Raw genomic sequence first — 23,642 nt, 5'->3', positions numbered from 1 at the left:
ATCATCACAGAACATACGCATGAAGCTACAAAATTTATTCTCTCGTAATAACAATTTACGCAGAACCCCGACACTTCAGGACAAAAACTCCCATTTTATTCAAGACATCTTATTGGCTAATGAATAAATTACGTAAATATCATTGATAGTCTTAATGAGATTTTTTAACAAAAATTACGTCATTTGCTAAGTTATCTTCATTTGTAACTAGATCGTGTACAGTGTAACCTTTTTCTTCCATGAATTTTATCAATCTTTCTTGACCTCCTTCCACATGAGTGAATTCAACGGACAGAGTCTGGAAGAATATTCTAATTAGTAGAGTTAAGTAGTCAGTAAGCAATTAATCAATTTAAGAAACTTAATTTCCATCTAACTCCAGGAAATTAAACAACCCCATTAAACAATCCCATTACTAGAAACCCACAGAATTGTGTTTCGCCACTTCACATCTGAATTGCCATTAGTAATTAATTATTACCGTTATGTCAACTCTGTCGAATGGAATTGTTTTAAGGACATCTAGTTCATGTCCCTCAATATCAAGACTAAAGTAGTCCACGGTCTTGATTCCAAGTGCAGCAATGTATGAAGCCAGAGGAAAGCATTGAACTCCCACATGGACTCCTTCATACGCACGATCTGGTGAATTCGTTACACTCAGTCCATCCTGTTCATGTGGTGCGTGGATTCTGCCGATATTTCTCGCCATCAAGAAAGACACCTGAAGAAGAACATATAACAGGTAACTTATTCACAATTTTCAACAAATAACAAAGCTCTGATTGGCTGACCCCCAATGAATGTAATTGTCTGACACTAATTGGGTGTCAGTGAGGGGGGAGGAGGGGTACTTAACAGGGTACAGGTATTTAAGGACCTACTTTTACTCAAACTACTTAGTATCAGAATGGCCTAGCCCTGAAGCCGGATCTTTAAGGTACCTAGCCAATCTATTCGCTACTTTAAAGGTGTCAAGAGAGGCCTCAAACTACCAACAATTTAATGGAACAATTTGCCCTATAATATTGCCTTATGTAAAAAGCGACACAGGTCACTAATCGAACATGACGGATTTCATGGAAATGTAATGGACCCGAGCGGTTGGGTTCGAGTTTCGGGATTATCACCCGCGGACGAAGGGTAGAAACAAATATGTTCAATAGATTAACCACTTTTATTTATTATTTCCAACGATTACTAATAACTAAAGACTCGCTCTGAGACAGAAAGTATGAGGCGAACATATATACAAGAGAGGTAACTACTAAAGAAAGCATTCGGATCACTGGTCCAGAGAATACCAATTTACGAGTATTTATTGTTTCGGGGATTCGTATTACAGCGGGTCATTCGACCCTACCGTACAGGTAACGTGCACGGTGACGCTGAAGGCCAGTTTCGGGGCGTAAATCGCTGACGCTGCGCCCCAGTTATCTATATAAGTCAAATATACGTGGATTTATTCACATATATTTGTTGTATATTTAATTTTTCTTTCAATATATTTTTAATTCCGAATAATACGTGCCACTTTCGTCTCCTCGTATTCTCCAGATTACGGAACAGAAATGTTATGGAATTTTGGGGCACAACAGAAATAATCGATGATATCATGGTCACAATCGATCATTTGATAATCGATCATGGATTAGCGAAGAAGCAAAGGTAAAATCGACATTAACGTCACGGTTGTGATGGCGCTAGTCTATTATAAGAAAGCACAAGCACATGAATTAAGATAGCCACATAGGCTATCACCTAACTTCTCTGGAATACTTAGGAAAGGATTTTCAGGAGAAAATTTCAGAAACCCTTATTCAATTATTTCACTTTAATTGTACTAGTTAAAAGTATATTTGCAATTTTCGTATGACTAACTCTTAAAGGTTTACTCGCGTCTTGACTCAAGCTGCACTTGTTATTGGTTCTCGCTGAACTTCTAGCCTCTTAGACATCTCTCCAAGCTCTGACCTCTGTTATTTCCAGAGTTTTTCGCGATGTCTCAGGTCGCTCCCCACTCTTGGGTAGACCCTGTCGACATCACCGAAAAGGTAACGCCTCTGCGTTTTCTAATTGGTGGAAAAAGGTTTTCCACCCTGAGGTTAGAAGCATGGGCCCACTCAGGGTGCACTACACTCTCTGGCCCATCCAGACCCAGATGTTCTCACTCGTTTACCGTATAAACTTATGTTACTCATCTTCGGGGAATCCCCAGAAATAACCGCTAACTATCTGTGGTAAAATAGTATGACTACTCTTAAGAATTATTCGACCTCGTCCGTCCTAATCTTACACTATGACGAAACTATTATATTTTTTCAGACGCTATTCCCAACATCTGGACGGAATGTCGCGCCATAAAACCAGATTTCCCACAATCATAAATATTTCCGATACCACATTTCATGCGTAAGACTATTTCCCCTCCAACCACCACACAAATATAACATTACCCTCCAGTGATGCACTGGAATACACTGAGACCCTGTACTGCCGGCCGACTGTATAGTAGGGGTTTTCCATGGTTTTCCTCGACCCCTGTGTAAATGCAGTAGAATGGGGGGGCTCCGTTTGTACTTGTTCAATTGTACAAATGATGAACAGTAGAGAGAATTTTCAAACGTTGAGAGCACCGGTGTGCAGGGATCCAACTGTCGAGACAAAAAGGTAAGCTGTACATGGGCGCTGGGTCCACATGTACAGCCACATTTTTGTCTCGACAGTTGGATCCCTGCACACCGGTGCTCTCAACGTTTGAAAATTCTTTCTACTGTTCATCATTTGTACAATTGAACAAGTACAAACGGAGCTCCCCCAGTAGAATTGGAGAAAAAGACGGTCCAATGGCATCGCAGAGGCGGGGGAGGCAAGAAGGCCAAGACAAGGGGGAGGCATGAAGGAAAAAGGGCACAAAAAGGCGGGGAGAGGGAGGCAGGCAGAAGTCGATGTAAAATAAAGAAGACATTTGTAACATGAAAAGAAATCGCAAATAAGTAAAAAAATTAAGAAAAAGAGATTTTCAGAAAAATCTTATCGAGTCGTCCTATGCTAGCACCTGTCAAAGTTCAATGAGCGTAACAATAAATAACGTGACTTTTCCCTTAGCGCTCGATCTTATTCGAACAGAAACGATAATTAAATCTCGAGGAAAAAACAATCTCCAAATAAAAAGAAAGTGGACATCTCGAAGCTGAACAACATCAGCTCAAATGACATGAATTGAAGTATCACAATTGAAATGTTGCAGTTGAAAATTTCAGTTGATCTGTCGCAATTGACATATCGAGGTTGAAATGACCTCATTTGAGGCGGCGTGTCACCGATCTGTGGCCACAACTCTGTCATGTTCAACCTAATGCATAAACTGACTCAGATTATGCCGAAATGTCCCGATTGAGTGACAGTGAACTATTCGACGGATTAACATGCAAAGAATAGATTGATGAATATACTTCTTACGTTCATGGGAAACTTTTTGATACTGAGACAAGTCGGTGACATATATGCGTTTCTATTTTTATTCAACATTTTCGTGAAATTGATGGGATCAGCTTCGATCAGAATCCCCGTCCAATTGAGTTGTTTCTCTAAAACCCAGGTATTGCTGCGAGTCTCGCCATCGTAAGCACCGCATTCAATAAAGAATCCATTTGGCTGCAGTAAAAAAGAATATTAAAAATTACAGAAAGCCAATGGACTTCCAAAATTCTAGCCATTGCAGAAAATTTCAAATACCTTATTTTTGAAGTAATTTCTAATTACTCGAGCCTGACCCATCGACGGATCTTCCTCATTAGTCTCTCGATAACCCATATAAGGAATGTGCACAGTGTCATCAATTCCTTTAGTTATCCAATGCTCACGTAGAACGTCTAACAGACGTTCATCAAACATGGTGACAGTGTCACTATTGTACCATTGCTCAGCTCCAGTGTTATTGAACCACTTGCGCGTAACTGAAAAATAAAGATCGAGGAATCAGTTTCCTGGATAAAATATCCTTAAACAAAAACTTCCCCTAATGACCATATGAAGAAAAATGAAGGGAACAATCAACCGAATGTCAGAATTGAATTATTCTGATCTTCATTGTACAATGGATGGATATTATTTTCCTATTCTAAAAAGGAGAGCCACATATCGTATCGAAAATCTCGAATCGAATCGAGATCTCGCAAAGATGTAGCCAGTATCCTATTGGTCGTTTAAATTTTAGGCGCTAATTTTGAAACATAATGTAAAGATCGTTATATTCACCGTGAGAGAGAGATTCAAGTGTTGATCACTCACTCGCTATGATTCAAGTGTTGATGTCAAATGCTTTCGGACGAATCAAAGGTGAATCAAATTGAATTATATGACTGAAACAAAACTCATCCTTCATTTTCCGCGCGCTGCAGCGCGCGTTCGGTCTCGTTTAGTTTAAAATATTGAACACTTTATTGAAGTGGTTCGTCGCGGGTCTGTCTTTGGTCTGTTTATCAATCGGAAGAGGGATGATCATAGAACATTCTCGAAGGGACTAATTTATTTTCTTTCAGCAAATGTTTTGCACTATTTACTTAGGATGCATATGCATATTTACAACGTCCAGATGTCTTTAGTGGTTACCAATGGTGATTACCGGCCATTTCATCACAAGTAAATGTCATCACACAAAGTTAAGGGGGAGCCTGCTTTAGAGGCTTCAAAAAATCTATATTTTCAAGGATTTTTTTGGGAAGGAAAGAAATGTCTGATTGAAATGAAACTTTTAGGATTTATTATTATATATTTGAAGAGTCTTCTCAAATTTTTTTTTTATTATACATTAGATATTCTTCATGTTTGAAGAAATTTACGGAGGCGCCTCGAGTTGCAATTTCTGTGTGGTGGGGAAGATGCAGGTCGCAATTTTCATGTGAAACAAAAAAACAAAAGAAATTTTCAATTTACAATAGTGTAATTCCTAGGTGAACCACGAAAATTCAACAAAAAGTGAAAAATTCAACAATTTTTCGCAGATTGAAAAAAAAATGCATTTAAAAAAAAATTACTTTAAACCGTTTAAAAACCGGATTAATGTTAACTTTCTTAAGATATGTTGGGTTCACCTAGAAGAAAATTTAATTCCAAATACAACGCATTTTGATTCGTTTCGATAGGACGTTTACTTTTTTCCTATCTTGTCCAGCAATTTGAAAAAATCATAAAAATGGAAATCCGAGAAATCGCGTGTCAAAGTTTTCGTGATGCTCGTACACCTGCTCGACGCTTGCTCATTTCGTCTGTATCTCCGGAAATAATCCGAATTTTGTTCTGAAATTTTGGAGACATATTCTTGGATAGTTTAGGAAGTGATTTACGCAAAAAAATCGATTTTTTGAAGCCTCTAAAGCAGGCTCCCCCCTTAATGTTGGAACATTAGAACACAGCTCTTCTGTTTATCTTCAAAAATCACTCGACAAGGTTTATAACGTGTTTGAAAGGGTCTCCAGGAAAGGACTGATTTATGATCTGTTGTACTCCGAACTTGAGAACGTTGCAATCCTTACCACATGTGGTATTCAAAGGAAACTCTGTCCTCTGGTGTTATAAACGTTCTCTTCTTGTTTCCCTTAGTAAAGGTTTTTCAAATAGTAAGAATTCAGTCTCTGGACACCGGTCCTCTAGGTCAGTCGAGCCTTCCTCGTGCCAATAATGAAGAGTTCAAGTTAAAGTAATTGATTGTGTGGCTACATTTATTTATCTACTTTTACCCATATCTCAATAGTTAACATATGCTATAGGTTTATCAGCATTTGAGAAATAAACTGTGTATTTGGATGTAGGTATTAAACATATAATTTTGTGTCTATAATCCCACAAATATCATTACAGGTGGGGATTATCGACACATATAATCCCGTATAATCCCTACCTGTAATAATATTTCAGGGATTATAGTAATAATGTGAGTCAGATTGAACGATTGAATGGATCGTTAGGGTAATTGAAATTTATCGTTCAGTGGTAAATGTCATTGCGACTAGTGAACTGGCGTTCCATTACATTTTGTCATTAGCCAATGAGGCAAACAGCGATTAATCAGTAATGTTTTTATTTATTACGCTGTATGAAGTTCCCGTCTTACATGCGTATAAACATTCATTTTTCTTACTAAAAACTGTGCTGAAAATTATGTTGAATGTGTGATCTCGTTTGTGACGACTTTGTGTATCCAATTTGTTTATGATCAAATTTATATGTGATGAATTGACATCTAGTCAAATGGTTTCCTACACGGAAAGAAATTTTTTTTTAATTGCATTGTTAGTATTGCAGTGTCGGACCATATTTGAATTTAAAGACGTCTTTAAATTGTTTCCTTTCTATTTTATTGTGTGATTTTTTTTTTAGTTTTCTTCTACCACAGTAAATTTCAATTTTGTATATTCTATACAATCTCTTGCAAACTTTTCTATGAATAATCCAAATAAGTACCAGAACATCTACAAAATTTTGAAATACTCGATTCTTTTATCTACTTATTATCATAGCAAAATTAAATTCTTCATCTCGTACAAAATACGATTTGTTTAATTTTGCATAGATAATTTTTAAAAATTGCTCTGCCCTAAAATAAATTCGCACTTATTCCATGGTGATTTTGCTATGCTACATAGTAGTTTTATTGCAAGTATTTGTTTTCATAGATTTTAAACTGGCCTCTGTCTGCGTTCATACTGCGAACTAAAATGAAAAGTACGATGTTGAATTGGAACAAAAACAATCGCATTTTCCTTAATCGAAACTCTAGCTCTTTTGAATCTTACCATGTTATATATGAAATTTTCAAATAAATGACGTATGATCTTGTAGAGCAATGTTTCATAGCAATTTTGAATGTGATAGCATTTTATAAACCACGAAAAATTGCGTTCCGTGTAAGGATTACAATTATGGACTACGTAAAAGACATTTATCTATTCGCTTAGCTGCGAAAATAAGAAAATATTTTGCAGGGCTATCGATAATAAGTAATCTGTGGGTTTCTAGTTCTCACAAAAAATTGAAATAGTATTTTTCGATACAAGTGCGACGGGGTGATAACGAGTGTGAAGTTGTCAATCATAAGAATTAAAATACCCCGTCGCACGTGTATCCAAACTATACTTTTTGTTAATGATGTTACGTTCAGGGAGTGGCGAACTGTATCATTTTTCGTTTATTAGTGAACGAAAAGTCAAAACTTGTAAACAAAAAGGCTTTCAAAAATCTTGAAAAGTCAAAAGTCAAAACCCGTAAATGAAAAGTCAAAACTTGTAAATGAAAAGGCACTTTTCGAAACCGGCTGAACGTAACATCCATGACAAAGAACCTTTTAAAACATGGTGGGTATCCAACGTACTCTTGCAATATCATCTTACCATAACTGTAGACCTGAGGCGACACATCGTAGCGGTAAATATCCCTCGGTGGATTACGCTTTATATTCTTTATCAAAATGATGATCGAAATAACCAGCAATATTATTCCTGCAATGATCCATTTCTGTCGGTAGACACATCTGGCATTGGCGTTGAATAATGTCGAGCTCTTCTGCAACACTTTTTTCATCAGTGACAATTTTCGAATGTTTTTAACGTGACAATTCTGGTAAATTGAAAATGCTGACTGTTCTCATCGCCGGTCGGTTTAATACTGAGCTGCTGATCTGGTCTCCCACCCACGTGGCTGCCCACTTCACACTTTAAACGAATATAGAGACATGAGTGTCGACCACTGCACCTTCTACACAGTTTTACAGAAATTATGTAATCAAATATTCTGCGATTGGATTAATTGAAGAATAGACGAGCGAGCAGGCAGACGCGCAACTATGCAAATGACACCTTGACACCGCAAGTGGCTTTGAAAACTCATTCCACAGGTTGAACTCTTACAGACGATACGCATACGCGAGATGACGCAGCCGCAGTAGAAAAAATTCCTGTTTCAGCGACTAGTCAACACATGTACGACAACTTCTAACGAACAACTGGGAACGAAATATAGAGCCCAGTTGACCTTCAATATTAGATAGATCTATAGGTCAGCTTGAGATGCCAAGGATCCTCCATCTTTCGATACGCATCGATCACATGCGTTGCACAGTGGGAGGAAAAGTTATTTCAGTTGAAGACTGATATTTTTGGAAAGAGGAAATAAATATTTGGATGGGATTTCTACGAGGTATTTCCCGATAGTCCTAGTTTAGTTCTAAACATTGGAGTTATGGTGATTGATCTCATTGTTATAGTGTATACGAACTTGGAAAAAAATGTTTTTTTGGTTTGGAATGGAAGTCTTTTATTTGAAGGATTTTTCAATTGTGGGATTTCAACTGCAAGTTGTCTAGAACTTTGTGAACCGCGAAAAATTATATTTTTATATTATGTGCGTGTGTGTCTCTGTGTGTGTGGGTGTGTGTGTGTGTGTGTGTGTATGGAATGGAAAATTTGCAATTTTGAAGATTAATTTTGAGAAAATTATCAAAAAATGGGGAAAATTACAGCGCTGAAAAAAAAACCCGGCGATTTAATTTTCTAAAGCCCCATTGGCCCCGTATGAGATTTTCATTTTTTCTTTCAGCGAAGGAGAAAAAGCATGATCAATCGCTGATGATTTTTTTTTTTTTGGGTGTTCATTTTTTTCATTTCCCTCCCCTTCCTCCCGCCGTCGCCAGTCATCTCTTTCTGCCGCCACAGGGAAGTAGTACCGCATGGTGGGGACACCACCCACTCGCACGTTTTCCTGACCGTCGTGCGACCGGCGACCCCACGCCCCTGATTCGTCCAACTTCAACCCTGAATAAGTTGAAGAGGATGTGTTTGATCAAACAATCGCTCAGGACTTTTCGATCCAGAATTTCACCCCCAACTTAAGTTTAAAGTTTGGACGTTGAGTTCTGGGACACCCTGTATACTCAATAATTGAACGAAAAATTGGGAGAGGAAGTTAAAATTTGGTATGATCATAGCTTTCACGGTATGTGTATTGTTTGGAAGATACTTCCGAACGCCGTGGTAAACCTTGTTCGGATGTTAAAATGGATTGATCAAAAACTCGAAGACACAACACTTTTTAATGAAAATAAAAAATGTATTTATTTTGTTGTGATTTGTGCAGTGATACAGTGGACTATATTGAACGACGTTTGTGCGGTTAATTGTAACTGACTAAAAATGAGAAAGTCGCAGCTTTTATATCTTAACAAGTCTAGCAAGAAACGCTGTGGTTGGCTCGGTATTGTAAAATTGAGGAATTCCCGGACTAACGAAGTATAGATATAATAGTGTCAATATTGGGACTCATGAAGTTCAGGCAGAGTCACGGTCCCCTGCGACGCTGGTGCTGGTCATGGGGACTAGGGATGTAGTGATATCAGATTAGTAATTTTAGTATGTTGAAGATGATTTTATGAGGATAAATGCAAAAAGGAAAAATATGACGTTTAGCGTAAATGATAGGAAATAAGTGGGAAAAATTGAGGGACAGATGGTGGGTAAAAATTATTACTGGGTAATTACCCAGTAATAATTTTTATTAACCTAATAAGACCAAAAATCAAGAAAGACTTGAATATCACGACTGAACGGTATGATAGCATCATTCCATAATAATATTTTTTCCATAATTCTGGAGCGAAATAGAATTTTCAGGAATTCTACGGAACTGCCGGGGAATGTTTCCTGAAAGAGCCGCAATTTTTGACTGAATCGACGGTGAAAAATGACGATACTGTCATGTAAAATTTTCCAGTCTATCGAGATACGCGGTAGGGTATCGGCCAAGGCAATTTTTTTTTTAAACAAAAGGCTTTTTGTTTGTTTTTTTAATCATTCCGTAATCGGTGAGCGAACAGACAGTTCCGTCATTTTTGCGGAATATTTATTGCCGTGTGGTTGTTACAAAATTCATTGTTTCGTTGAAGTTCATGTTTCTAATAGGTTTCGCGTACCAGCACCAGAATTTTCCCTAGAAATTTATTCCGCATGCATGCGATTACGTACTGCGTGTACGACTCGAAACAATCATTGGAAGCTATCAAATTTGTCCTTGATTATTATTAGGTCACGTAAATGATTGGTGGAGTACAACATGTCGCGCAAAAATTAGATTCGCAGCTAAGAACTACGAAGTGACGTAAAATTTTGATGGAATTTTATGACCTCAAATTTACGATTTTTATCAAAGTTGGAATTTTTTAAAGATTTTTTTTCTCAAATGAATTATCAGTAATAATTCTTCCTTATTATTAGTTGTATAGTGGGTATATTATATATTTTTATATGCTGATAAGTGCTGCCCCTGGCTGATCATCCTACACGAGACCCAATGCGCGCTTCGGGCGCCCTATTTTGATTTCCCGCCGCAAACACATTGACCAATTAGGAGAAAGTCTTACACATGAAGTTAGTCGATGACTTCTGTGGTTAATTTAATTTAATTTATGTGCTTGTGCTTTCATAGACTGATGAAGGGTGATCACACCGTAAAAGAACGAATGTGAAAGTCGTTGGTATAAATATGATGAGAGAGGTAACTTGATTCACAATGGATGCTTTTAGGAACACGAACGTTTTCGCCTTTTCGACTAACGCGAAACTTCATTCATTTAATCGGCCAATGGGAAAGACCTTACGCCATCTCGACTCGGACGAACTTCATTTATGTGCTTCTGCTTTTATAAATAGGATAGTGTCCTCATATAGTTCACTGATTTTAAATCAAGTAATTGTCATTATAGGGAGTAGCCTTTCAGGGGATGAAAATTACGTCAATCGATATCGACAAATCAAAGTTCCATTAAGAACATATCAAAATATATTCCCCCAATATTATCCGGAAAATTTATAATAAATTAAAAACAATAAAAATTTGGTCGCTTACCTGGTTCGGGCTCAGATGTTTCTCATCTGGAACATTTTTTCGAGCAGAAAAAAATAAATGCTATTTACAATTTTCGGATCACCTGTCGCACACTACATGTCATTTGTATCAGAATAAAATTATGTAGTTCACTAACGAAAATCCACAAGTACTCTTGGGTTAAACAACCCGGTAAACAGCGCGTTATTTATTTTTCGTTACAACTGACCTCAAACACTCAAGTATTTCTCGTTATTGACGACTGAAACTAAATGGCAAAGGAGACCAATAAATATCGATTTTCATTTGTTGGAATTTAAAAATCAATAACGTGACATGAATGGAAACCCTAGAAATGTTTAATTTAAAATTCATTTCATGTGGGTTGAGATATTTTAGTTTTTCGATTAATCGATTAACTTTAATAATTTTTATTGTCGATATATTAACCGATAATGAATGAAAAAGTGGAAAAATGCAGTGATTAGACGGTGTCCGTTCCTCCATATGTTTATATATATATCTGAGACACTTCTTCATTACTATTTTGGCTCATCATCTCACTAATGAATAGATGAGATTTAAGATTAGATTATATGAAAGGCGATGACGTTGTAAATATACTTTAATATTAGTCTAAAGAAGGTTAGACTGGGTAACACATGAATATTTACTAAAAATCATCGAGTGATTAGCTGTAATATCATACGGATGTGTCTTGACATGTGATGAAGTTGTGAATATACTTTTATTTTTTAAAATAGATAGAATTTAAGGTTGCTGTCATGTGACAGTCTCTGCTAAAAGTTTATGCGCTGTCAAACGGTCCAAATTACCGGACGATCTCTTGATAACATATAATTTCACTCAATTGATTACATTGTTTATAAATAGCTGAAATATCACTATCTATTTTCCATTATAACATTTAATGAAGTGTCAAACTTCAGTTATTGAAGTACCGCACGGTCAGTTATCCTCTCCATAAATAATTTATCAACTGATAATACGATAGATATCTAACTAGCCGACGTAGCTCTTTATCCCCCCACTACTACGCAACTGTCTAATGTTCAGAAACATTTCAAGTAATCAATGAAAATTTTTTAGTGACTCGTGAACAACAATGAAGTGTTAAACTTTGTTTCTCGATTATTTCAGATCAACAATGAGTGGCAAAATACCACATCGTGATGTCGGGCCCTTCATCCAATTTTTACGGTCAAAATGGATGAGAGGTGTAAGTAATCTAACCTGAAATAAATGTCAAAGTGCAGTTAGATTACACAATTACGTAATAAATACATTGAATTGCTTGAATTATTGCTAGAGAAAACACGTAAATCATATAAGGTGGGCGGACGACATTGCTGCACGTACTCAGCCTCCTCCAGATCTTCCTGGTGGACCTTATCACAAAACAACCAAGATTTACTACTTGACGAGAGATGCAAGACGTCTCGTTGAACCCCCAGAGATTATTGCATTAGGGAAGAAACAAATTACTGCTGGGTAGGTTGAATTCGAAATGATTTTCAGTGGCTTACGATCTTTTAGGTTATGTATTCGGGTCCTGCCAGTGACCTCGACCTCTCCGAATTGGTCCAGAATTTTCTAACTCCCCAACATAGGGAAATGGTAGTAATCAGCCTGAAAATCGAATCCTGATTCTCCATGATATCTTCACGTAACTCAGTGCTGATTAGTTTTTGGAACAGATCGTTCCAGAGATTCTCTCGTTTTTTTTTTAAATCCCCTAATTTTTTTTACTCATTAGGTTTTTTCGTGGAATTTACGTTTTCCGAAGTGCTGATTATGAATATGATAACGATTTTGACGGAATGAACTCTAGTCAATTTACTTATAACAATTGAAATGTTTAAACTTTGATTTTGCTAGAGAAATCAAGTTCTGTTTTCGTACAATGAAATGTTATTATTTTAATATCACTTTCTCTCTCTCTCTAAGTTGTCTAAATGATCGAATTTTCGAAACATTTGATACAGTTTTCAATATTCTTTCAATTTACTAAAATCGTAAAGCTACTTCAACTAGAGATTTTCTTCAATATCTCAAAACCCACTCAACCGATGACCCCTCAACCATCACTTCCTTCATCGACTACATCGAAACCAATATTTCCTTCATTATTTCTTTCAGATCTGCTGTTACAACCGAGCTGAAATCAATAACTCCAAATGCTGCTTACAATCCCAAATTGGTCGATCCTCCAAAGCCAGTTTTTGCCGACGAGATTGGAGCATAAATCGTAATGGAATCTAAGTAATAACTAGACTGTAAATTTCAAATGTAGAAAATACAAACAATAAATAATTATTTACTTCTAAATATTCAAATACATAATTTGTTTTATTATATTTTCATAACGTGATCATCAACAGTTCAATAAATATATATCTCTCATCGAATACAATTATTACATATAAACAGAATGGAATGTATTACAGTGCACAGTAGCAATAATACAAGGCCCAGAATCAAAAGGAATTTTTAGCAATTAAATATTCATCGACGATTGCCAAAGGTATGCAACGATGATTTAACATTTATCGTTAGTGGTCTTCTTCAATGATTTTTTTCTCTGTTAAACCAGGTCAGAAATGATTAATTAATATCTATAACTAATTGTTTAAATATTTACAAACGAAATATAATAATTGTATATGACACATTGGCACCAATTCAACAGACTCCGACCCAGTTAATAATTAATAAGGTATTTGATTCTGATAATACTGTATCATATCGTATGTTTTGGTACGGAAATTCAGGAAGCTGTTACGGATGACATTCAGCATAAATGCAGCAGCTTCACGATCATTAGCCATCGGTGCAAAACGACTGCGCAATAATTTGATGGTCTGACCACGAAAACATGGCAAACCGGTGTCCAGCATCAACGAAACTAGAGAAATAATGGCCTCCTGATAGGGTCTGAAAATTATTAAACAAATTATTTAACACTTTGTCAGTGGGAATTTTAAAAAATTAAGCGATCGAAAGAGGAAAAATAATATTGTAATTTACGGAAGAAAATCTCTAAATTCTATATAGAACAAGGGGTTTTGAATTTGTTTCGATTTTCATTTTGATGATTTTCCCTGAAACCTGAATAGAGCCACGAGATTCGATTTTCGTCGTGATCGTAGTGATAATTACTAACATTTTTTCTCTAATCATGTAAACTGTTTCTCTTTTACAATACAATGTCTCCTGAAAGTAGGATTTCCTTGAAAAACAAGACAACAAAATTTATGCCGAATTGCAAATTGATGAATGAATTGTTTGCGAAGTTACCGTGCTAACAGACTTTTTTTGGACAAAACAGAAAAATTCGAAAATCTCGGAAACTTAGTGAGAACGGATACACTTGTTTCGATTGATTGAGATAGAGGACACCGAGACGAATATTTTGAGAGGGGAAAAATTGAAATCGATTCTATCGTTTTCCAGATATTTGCGAAAACCAGTTCAGAACGAAATTTAAATTCATGAAAAATAGCTGGACCAATCGAGCTGAATTTTAGCACACCCAACACCTGTTATTTGACCAAATTTAACGTTTCTCGAAATAACTTTAGCTGTTTATTCCGTTAATTTTCTGACGAATTGGGTCAAGTTGATCATGCGCACATACACACGTGATGCTCAAATTTGGTATTATTACGTTTCAGAAGATTTTACTTCCTTTCCCACCAAAAATTAAAAAATCCGAAAATCGGACGATTGCGACAGTTCTATTCAGAAGCAAAAATTTTTATCTTCTCAAACTCCAAACTTTCCAATCTTTGTAAAAAAATGTAGACCCACCTAACAGCGAGAAATGCCTGCACGCATAATTCCATAAACCATCTGAACGGTGCAGCCTCCATTTTGCCACCCATAACCAGTACCATTTCGTCAGTGAGTTTGATATCAGGTTCAAATCCAAGATTACCACCCGGCGAACTCTCGAACATAAATCCAAAGTCAATGTGAATGATGTGTCCTTCATCATCGAGCATAATGTTACCGTTGTGACGATCTTTTATTTGCAGGAGATACGTTATAACACTATATGCAGCCATTGATTTGACGAAATTACGTCGAGCAGTTTGAAATTCTTTGCTCGTCTCGTCTCCGTATTTGGCCAAAAAGTATTCGTACATGCCAAAATCTGTTTGACGGCCCAACTGATCGCGAGATTCTGCGTTTGGCACGCATTCAATTACGCCACACTGAAAACAATCAGAAAAAGATTAATTAATTTAGTCCATTTATTAGAAGTTTTCGGTCGAAGGTTCACGTGATTTTCAGATTTTATTGATTGTTGGAACATTGAAAATTTAGTTTGACAAAAAATTTGGACACGGAATGGAAACGATGGAAGTTTTTTTCGCAGTTGTCCAGAAAAATTACTCATTAAAGGCTCATTAAATGGTAAAATGCAGAAAACTAGAATATTTGGAAAGAGTGTGAAATTGGTTCAGGATTTTTTAAGTAACAGAATTTTGTTAAATTGAATATGTTTGATTTTGGTATGTTTACTCTTTTCTTTGCTGCTGTATCGACCATTTCTTATAGAATCGATACTTTTGAGCAATGCAGCACTCGAATTAATGCAGTAGCAAAGTGGTAAAACGAGATAAGGTGACTTATCTCCGAATCGAGCTTTTAGGCGATATCTCCGAATCTATGAGTGATAGCCTAATTTTCATTATGACATTTGTTGTAGCTCTTAATTCGCTCCCCAAAAAAGATCCTAATAAAAATTTCGGTATCGCCCCGAGATTTCGAGATATTCGTCAAAAACTGGTCGATACCCAGGAATGATTTATCCCGTTTCACCACTTCGCTACTGAATTTACGCCTTTATTTTATAAACTACGTTTATATTATGTAGTTCTAATTTAATTACATATGTTTTATTTTATTTATCAACATAATTAATTCAATTGATTTTATGCGAAAGCATTTGTAAAGAAGACGACTATAAACTTGCTTAATAATTAACTGTATCGAATTTCTTCAATGTTTCCAATTGTAATGGCATCGAAATTATTCACTAATTCATCGGACATTCGACGTGTTAAACATTCTGGAATATATTTTTTGCAACGAAATAAGTGATAAATTGACAAATGAAACCACAAAATTTTCAGTGTTTCCATTCGATAGCCAAAAAATTCAATAATAAGTTCTAAACATAATCCATCACTTGATGGAAGACTTACCCCAGGTGCAGTGGCGACAACTCTATAAGGAAACAGAAAAAGATTGAGTCCAACTTTTTGAAAAATATTCTTGAAAATTCCAATAACTTGAAGCGCCAACATATCCTGTCTAACATCATCTCCAACTTTAAAAATAGCGGCTTGCCAAACTTCTTGTCCAGCACATTTGGTCTCCACTTTACCATTGGCTGACACTGCCATGGCAATATTCTCCAATTCTTTAATTCCATATTTCTGAACTTTGAATCTAGCGAGGAAAGGTGCCTTAGCAGCACTCTGCAAGGGTCTTCCACTGTTGTAATCGATGTCGATGACCATAGCTTCAGGATTTGATGGTAGATAACATCCAGGTTGAACCGTAATATTCCGCAATGCCTTCAAACAAGCATCCCTCCTCTCAGGGCCCTTGGGATACGGTCGAATCTCCCCCGAGATATTCGTGATTTTCTCAAAGAAATCAAACTCCCTCTCGTAAAACTGTTTCGCTGGTCCGGACAGTGAAGACAGAATAGCCTTAACAAGTGCATCGAGAGTCTCGAAAAGATCTGGATCTTTTATCTGTTTGTCCTCATCCCTATACATATTCACATGCATATTCCAAATCAGTTGATGAGCAACAACTTGAGATCTCTTAGCAATCGCCTTGATAAATTCAATAACGTAACCCATGGAATCATGACGAACAGCCTGAACCAACTGGGGAATATAAAATAACACAGCATCAGCTGGATAACTAGCAAGTACTCTCACAGCATACTGCGCAGATATTGGATGATGAGGAAATTGTCTAGAGAAATAAGCTAATGCTTGAATCGGGGAAATTCTTGCCCAAGTAATCATGTAGACAAGTTCAGGTGCATCATTCAATAGTGAATCAGTTGTAACGAGATATTGAAGAGCTTCAGGTACATGCATCACTGGTATTGGCTTCAGTCTCACTAACCTACAAACTTCTCGTATAATCGTATCAGTATTTCTGAGACGAACTGGCAAAAATACAGCCAGTACTGGGCTGATATCCCAAGCTAACCTAGTGTAATCCCTCCATCTTTCATTCATGGATTTGGCCCTCCATTCAGCAATCGACGCCTCACCAGGTACTTGAAGCTCAGCCCTACCCCCTGGATTATGCCAGACCAATAACAGTTCAATCTCCACCGCCAAAAGCTCCAAAATCAGATTCCTCTTCTTAATGTAATCCTTCACCAAAACATTTCCATGCATCATTCGTTTGCTTCGATTACTCCTCTTTCCAATGGCATTGCTACTTGTAGAAAGTGGTACAGTATTTATCCAGACAGTAGCTGGTTGTCTCATAGCATCCTTCGACGAAGGAGCAAGTGAATTAACAGTAGATGCTGAATCATTGGCTGTCAAACTGGTCTGATGCTCGATCAACATCTCAAAATCTCCCTCACCAGTCATCATCAGGTACTTTTTATCACTGTGCATCACTTGCCAGAACCTCATCAATGTGACAATGTCTTCTCTGAGTTGATCAGGCTCCTGCGTTGGTGTCTGCCTCTCGCGACAGAAATAATCCAGACAATTGCAGTAAACTCTTTCACGCAGGACATTTTTACTCAGTGATTTTGGTAATGTATCGCCCTGCAAGAGCAGAAGACCACAAGAGAGTAATTTGAAACGTGCACCAACAGCAGCTACATGTCTGTTCAGAATAGGCTCTTCTCCACCAGCTCCAACTGTCATCGGTAATGATCGATGTAAGAGTATTGCGATCATCTCCACTGTTTCCTGACAACAGTATTTGGCTGTTTCAATCAATTCAACGATAAATGTCACCCATATTTCATGGGGCTTCACATAAGGTGGATTGGGATCAAGTTCACAACCTTCGTATACAGCAAGTGGATTAACCTCTGCTGATTGGGATGAAAACAATCCCATTTTTTTATCTACTGTATGCTGCCAAGCACCAAGCATCTCCTGGAGAAAACGAAGTTTCAGGTCTGGACGAGCAGTTAAAATCCACTGCCAGCATTCAACAGCTGTCAACATCGCTGTGTTCGTGAATAATTTAATTTGTGATCCAGCAACAGTGTGAAGAAGTCGCCTGTGGACTCCGGGAATTGAAATGAGTAGAGCTGTTGCACGCCACAATGAAGCCTGATGAAGCTTGTCATTCTGACTGTGACAGGCGTGCTCCACAGCTCCAATCACCCGATCAATCACAATTTTACGTCCCTCGTCAAAACACTGATCCTCGATTGGTGTCTCTGCATGAGCCAAAGCCAACATTCCTGTCACCTCCCCAGCGTACCAGGATCTTCTCGACATCATCGAGAGCAGCCATGAACTAGCACCTTTTGTCCCCCTTGGTCTCTTGTCCAACGAATTAGTGTTAATTGGTCCAGTAGCTGGAGCTGCTAGATCAACAAATTCTAATACTGAATCTGTAGCTAGAGCTAATCCTGCATGATGCCACATTCCTGATGATGGAATTTGATTGATGTACTCTTGAAGATGTGATCTAGTGGCGTGAGGTGCCCATTTCATAGCCTCCTGGACAATTCCTTTACATCTTGCTGCAAAATCTTTGACGATGATCTCTCTAGCTTCCAATGAATCCATCAGATGAATTGTGTACGGTGTTCCAGGAATTCGAAGCGATGGACTCTCCTCATTGGGATCCAGTTGAAGTGAGAAGGCCAACACCTGGAGGATATCTAACATACTCCATAAGACTCGGCAATTCCACAATAAATGGGGAAAAGCGTCAACGAGAGCACTCAAATATTTATCAGCAACACGTCTTATCTGCTTGTGCACATGATTGAAATTCACTAGTAGAAATTGTGTATGATTCTCAAGCTCACGTTCACGTTTCTCATCCTTGGGTTTTCTCTGCATAACGTCCTTGAATTTAGCGAATACAGAATCACCAACGCTGCAGATACACTGCCACATACCACTCTTGTCCTTTTGTAGATCAGAATCACTCAGGTATTCCATTATTGGCTCTAAACTCGGTTCAGAGCTGTTAGCAACACGAAGTGTCTCTACCCAGTAAACTGACAGCAAATATGTTATTTGTGCAAACTGCATTTTCGTTACGTAAGCAGCGATATCAGACGATCTGATGCTCATCTTCAGGATTTGATTTCGAAGCTCCTGGAGTTCACTCAGTGAAACACTCTCATTTCTCACTGCCGATGTATATTGGAGTTCTCTCATCTCCAATTTGGCGTTTGTTTGGGCAATCAAATATGGAGATTTTATAGCTATTTCTTTGACACCCTCGTACCACTCTTCTGGCCAGAGTCTCGCTGAATGAGGCTCCACTGGAACAAAACCGAAGACAACGCAGTACAGCCAGAAATCTTTGAATAATTTAAGGACTCTTGTGCTAGGATGTCTGATTGGTGGCAATCTCCGCACCAATATCGCTATTACAGGAATCAAAGCTCCAAGATTTCCAGCAACACTCGAGACCTTTGTCATTGTTGATGTCGTTGATGTTGTATTGTTAGTTGCTATCTTCTCGGTTTGGCGTTTACCTTCCAAACCCATCGACACGAAGAGTTGAAGGAGTCTCAGGAGAAGCTTATCAAGCTCAGCTTCACCCTGAAGATTCGCTGCAATATTAGCTAGTGCATTTGTTACAGCGCCAGTCACGTGCCGATATTGTTTTCTATCGGCATTTGTGGAATAGGCCACACAACTTGACTCCAGGGATACTGAAAACATCTGCATTATTTCTCCACGTGCTTCACATTTAGCTATTATCATACAGCCCAGTTGATCGACAATCAGACTGTCCAGGGCACTGGGATCTCTGCAGAAACATTGCTCGAAAAATTGTAATATACTGCTCGTTGTTTTTGGAGTATCTCTGAGGGCAACAGCAACATGACCCAGCATTATCATTATATTTTCAGCTACTAATTGATTAGCTAATTTTTCAGTATTGTCACTTCTCTCTAGACTGCACATACGCGTCGATGCACTACTGACTAATGCAGGTACACAGTTTGGATAAACTGGTTGTGCTGCCTCCAGGGCGATGCACAGATTGCCAATTGCAGCATCTCGAAGCTTCTCGAATGCTGATTGTGATGATGAAACTGAACGATGAGAGTCAGTGACATCTTTTCCCTGAATTGCTGTTGTATGAAATTGCGGATCCTTCACGACTTTGTCGCTGAATTGTCGGTGAAGTTTTACGAGAATTGGCGATGGATTCATCAAGAAATCGCGGAGATTGTATTTAGATGTTATTGCGATGTTGGGAAATTTTTGGGCAAGTTTTCCTAGGCCTTCCAAGCACACCATCAAGAGTGGCATGTGAGCTAAAACTAGCTTCGGTCCGTGATTCGAATTTATCTTCTCTGTTAGACGACTGCAGAGACTGTCCGCACCTGTCGAATTAGAAATGAAAATCACTAAAATTCTGTTATGGAAATGAGAATTTTAATTATTTTATTGTGTAAATAGATCCAGAAGCTGTTCGAGAATATTTATCCAGTTCGATAAATCACACCCAAGTGACGGTTTTAAGCGAAACTTTGAAATTAATTTTTCGTTTAAAAGTCTCACACGTCAATTAGCAAATTAGCAAAAATTAGCAAATTACACATTTTCTATGTCTTTTTGAAGCTTTTTTAATGAGGTCCCCAACCAATGTATCACATATATATTTCATAATCTAGAAAGATGGATTCGCACATAGAAACAAAAAACCGTTAGTTACAAACCCGAATCGTTATATAACGGAAAATTAAATGAAAAACAAAGGTCTAAATGACCTTCAGAGAAGAGCACACTCGGACAATAAATCGAAAAATAAATTCATTCATTTTATAAATACCCCTCCAATGATTAATCCCGTAAATCAGAAGTGAATAAGTATTCTCATATACTAATACTAATTTAATTAAGCACTCGTCAAGAAGTCGAAGCGATCGATTAGTTACAACAGTCGTTCGTTGTTAAAAGAAAAACTGATTTACTTTGGTCGATCATTGTTTTTCCAATGTCTTAAAAATTAGGGTCATAATGATCTTAATGCTTATTGTTATATATGCGAGAGGCTATGGAATTCGCACGGGGATAAGTAAGACATTCATGCGTAATTCCTAACACTGGGGTAATTCGAGATACCCTCGCCAATCAGCATCGAACTGAGATCTGCGAGTAGTGCAGCCAAATCGTATTCCCCAAGTGTTGCTGTAAAAAAATGTCATCGAAATGCATTTTAAACAAAATATTAATCCTCATTGTTCCTGTACGAATTTTAAATGTTTCGATTCCTGAACCCTAGAAGATGATTATTGAAATTTCCACAATGGAGACTAAATAATAAAGCTATCATGTACCTGTTTCATCACCAATTGCCCAGACAAGAAGATCCACACAAGCAGAATTGGCCATAACATTGACTTTAAATCGATTGACAGTCCTGAAATTAGTATCAGCATCCTCTCGTTCACTGGCGTCATGCTGTCGTGATTGTAATTCAGTTTGTCCAGAGAGAAATAAACCTTTAACAAATTCTTGAACATCTCGCGTGAATGGAGCTGGTAGATCTCGTTGATTCTGCAGTAATTCCCTCAAGAGCGCTACCATAACTAAATTCATGGTCTCACTGAATGATCTATAGGGGAATATCTGTATCTGACCGGAGAAATAAATCTGCTGTGCCTCATCGTCGAGAAAGGCCAAGGTATCTTTAGTCAAGAGTTTCTTAGCGAGAGCCAGAACACTCTGGAGATGAACAATACTGAAAAGCAATCCTGTCTTTCTCTCAGGACTTTCATTGCATCTCATCTGAGGAAATTGATTGAAACAGGATCCGTATCGAGTGAAGAAGTACGTGGATGGATCGTAAGGAACTGAGAGATAAGAATGTAATGATGGCCTCTTGATGGGGGCGTAATCTTCCCCAGTTGTTGATGTAGATTGAGTGCTGTCAATGGACGAATGGGGATTCAAGTTTCCACTCAGTGATCGGGGAATTATTGGTCGAAAATTAGAAAAACTTCTATGTCTTTTGTTTGGTGATGCTTCGTAATTGTTCTTCACAGGTGGCTCAGGCTGTGGAAAAATTCTGCACAACAATGGTGGATCAACAGTTGCAAATCTTCCCATGGAACGTGCTAGACCGAATAAAACTGGTACAACACATTTGCAAAGGGTTAATTTTGCCTGAAGTCCACGTGCACCATTTTGTTCTTTACAACTTCTGATTAAATTCGTGATGACTGACAGGATTTCCACCTGAGTTGCTATAATCTCTTCACTAGCTGATTCACCTCGTGCTGCAACATCGCTGAGAAGTGTGTTAAGACAAAAACTGAATCGCTCCGCAACTGGAATTCTTTCGACTGGTGTTACTCTTATTTCATCCAACCACACGACTTTTGGTAGTCCTCGGAGAAGGCGCAGTAAATAGGGGAGAATTTTGTCTCGATGTTGCAGGTCAGATTCCAGGAAGTAGATGCCAAGAGCTATTATCGCATCCTGGCCACGTTGATCGATACGAAAAACACCTTGACCTGACTCTTGGGGGCACAGCTTGAAGAGTCGATTCACCTGTTTTTTTGTGAAACGTAAAAAACATCGATTAATATACAGATGCAGAGTGACTTGTCAAAATATAATTGTCATTTGATGTTAACGGTTATTTGGACGTTATCAATCAAAGGTGGAACTCATCAAGGACAAGTGTCTTTACAATTTTTTATCACCAAAATATGTTCGTCTGTTATCTTTCACATTTTTTACATTTCTAAACTATTTTTTCTTCCTGTTGTATTTTTTATTTACCTTCTCCCATGGTGTAGGCTTTATTCCTGCCAATGATCTTGCCAAATGTTGAACTGTTTTTGTGAAGAATACTTTTTCGTCTGCAGCCATTTTTCGTCGACAGTGATTATTTGCTGTATGCAATTATTTATCCTGAATTTTTGTGGAAACACTGGAAGGCTACGAGGACTCTGAGATAATATCACTTGAATTTATTGCTAAATCATTTTTTAGCGATACGAAATTTGTGTCGAACACAAATGAACAATACTGTTTCGATGCACTGCGCTGACTGGCGCTGACGCAAGAATTATTTCATTTTTGTGCAGTAATAATAATAAATGGGAAAAGGTGTTACCGACCGCGGGTGAGAGAGGTGAGATGGGGGAGAAAAAAACAACGACAATGAAAAATCGATTCTTTCCAAGATGAAAATATATTGCAGACGTAAATAAATTTAAAATAATTTTTAATATACTTTTTAAACAATGATGAACCCCATGAGGATAGAGTAGAAGTAGGGGTTCAGATCTCGGGGGTCAGGCGACCCCACGTCGACACTAGTAATGACCCCCACAGTTCGAGGCGCCACCATCGATATCGAACGGTGGGTGAGGCGCCCGGATATTCGCCTGATCATTAAAAAAATTGTCTCTCCCTCCCTAATGAATATTAAGGACTGAAACTAACGCTATGGGGAGAAAAATTAAATTCTCATGAACCAAGTCAAGTTTCATTTCTTAATTTTAGTAAATAGAAATTAAAATT

The 23,642-nt window shown here is 37.7% G+C and overlaps 3 protein-coding genes across 9 annotated transcripts; 1 reads left to right on the top strand and 2 right to left on the bottom strand.

Moving 5' to 3' along the window:
* Positions 1-20: 20 nt before the first annotated feature.
* LOC135164374 (uncharacterized) lies at positions 21-7,943 on the bottom strand. 4 transcript variants are annotated; one of them, XM_064124647.1, is made up of 6 exons: positions 7,640-7,943; positions 7,392-7,571; positions 3,739-3,959; positions 3,463-3,657; positions 482-724; positions 21-298 (listed from the first exon to the last, which is right to left on the bottom strand). In XM_064124647.1, coding segments are annotated over exons 1-6 (987 nt in total). In that variant the 5' UTR covers positions 7,641-7,943; the 3' UTR covers positions 21-151. The 4 variants fall into 4 exon arrangements, with proteins under 4 accessions (XP_063980717.1, XP_063980718.1, XP_063980716.1 ...); XM_064124648.1 differs by having other exon boundaries at positions 7,392-7,560; XM_064124646.1 differs by having other exon boundaries at positions 7,392-7,563; positions 7,640-7,942.
* LOC135164377 (NADH dehydrogenase [ubiquinone] 1 alpha subcomplex subunit 7-like) lies at positions 606-13,239 on the top strand. 3 transcript variants are annotated; one of them, XM_064124655.1, is made up of 4 exons: positions 606-745; positions 12,037-12,115; positions 12,206-12,387; positions 13,036-13,239. In XM_064124655.1, the coding sequence occupies exons 2-4, from the start codon at positions 12,044-12,046 to the stop codon at positions 13,139-13,141; spliced, it is 360 nt and encodes a 119-aa protein (XP_063980725.1). In that variant the 5' UTR covers positions 606-745; positions 12,037-12,043; the 3' UTR covers positions 13,142-13,239. The 3 variants fall into 3 exon arrangements, with proteins under 3 accessions (XP_063980725.1, XP_063980724.1, XP_063980723.1); XM_064124654.1 differs by lacking the exon at positions 606-745 and adding an exon at positions 11,890-11,963; XM_064124653.1 differs by lacking the exon at positions 606-745 and having other exon boundaries at positions 11,970-12,115.
* Positions 13,225-23,194, bottom strand: Pi4kiiialpha (Phosphatidylinositol 4-kinase III alpha). Of its 2 annotated transcripts, XM_064124622.1 has the most exons (6): positions 22,896-23,194; positions 21,446-22,661; positions 21,231-21,296; positions 16,110-20,488; positions 14,707-15,113; positions 13,225-13,830 (listed from the first exon to the last, which is right to left on the bottom strand). In XM_064124622.1, the coding sequence occupies exons 1-6, from the start codon at positions 22,983-22,985 to the stop codon at positions 13,605-13,607; spliced, it is 6,384 nt and encodes a 2,127-aa protein (XP_063980692.1). In that variant the 5' UTR covers positions 22,986-23,194; the 3' UTR covers positions 13,225-13,604. The 2 variants fall into 2 exon arrangements, with proteins under 2 accessions (XP_063980692.1, XP_063980691.1); XM_064124621.1 differs by lacking the exon at positions 21,231-21,296.
* Between the last annotated feature and the right edge of the window lie 448 nt (positions 23,195-23,642).

The sequence above is a fragment of the Diachasmimorpha longicaudata genome, chromosome 7, assembly GCF_034640455.1.
Source record: "Diachasmimorpha longicaudata isolate KC_UGA_2023 chromosome 7, iyDiaLong2, whole genome shotgun sequence".
Classification (NCBI taxonomy): domain Eukaryota; kingdom Metazoa; phylum Arthropoda; class Insecta; order Hymenoptera; family Braconidae; genus Diachasmimorpha; species Diachasmimorpha longicaudata.
This window is presented reverse-complemented; position numbering and strand designations above follow the sequence as displayed.

Bases quoted from the DNA above. Each gene is read 5' to 3' on its own strand.
- LOC135164374 (XM_064124645.1), bottom strand. From the start codon at position 7,581: ATGAAAAAAGTGTTGCAGAAGAGCTCGACATTATTCAACGCCAATGCC. The intron at 3,960-7,391 runs GTAAGATGATAT...TTTATTTTTCAG, and splicing joins GCCTCAGGTCTACAGTTATG to TTACGCGCAAGTGGTTCAAT. The intron at 725-3,462 runs GTAAGAAGTATA...GTTCTTCTTCAG, and splicing joins TCAAAAAGTTTCCCATGAAC to GTGTCTTTCTTGATGGCGAG.
- LOC135164377 (XM_064124655.1), top strand. From the start codon at position 12,044: ATGAGTGGCAAAATACCACATCGTGATGTCGGGCCCTTCATCCAATTT. The intron at 12,116-12,205 runs GTAAGTAATCTA...AATTATTGCTAG, and splicing joins GGTCAAAATGGATGAGAGGT to AGAAAACACGTAAATCATAT. The intron at 12,388-13,035 runs GTAGGTTGAATT...TATTTCTTTCAG, and splicing joins AAGAAACAAATTACTGCTGG to ATCTGCTGTTACAACCGAGC.
- Pi4kiiialpha (XM_064124622.1), bottom strand. From the start codon at position 22,985: ATGGCTGCAGACGAAAAAGTATTCTTCACAAAAACAGTTCAACATTTG. The intron at 20,489-21,230 runs GTATCTCGAATT...CTAATTCGACAG, and splicing joins TTCGATGCTGATTGGCGAGG to GTGCGGACAGTCTCTGCAGT. The intron at 13,831-14,706 runs GTGGGTCTACAT...AATAATTTTCAG, and splicing joins CAGGCATTTCTCGCTGTTAG to ACCCTATCAGGAGGCCATTA.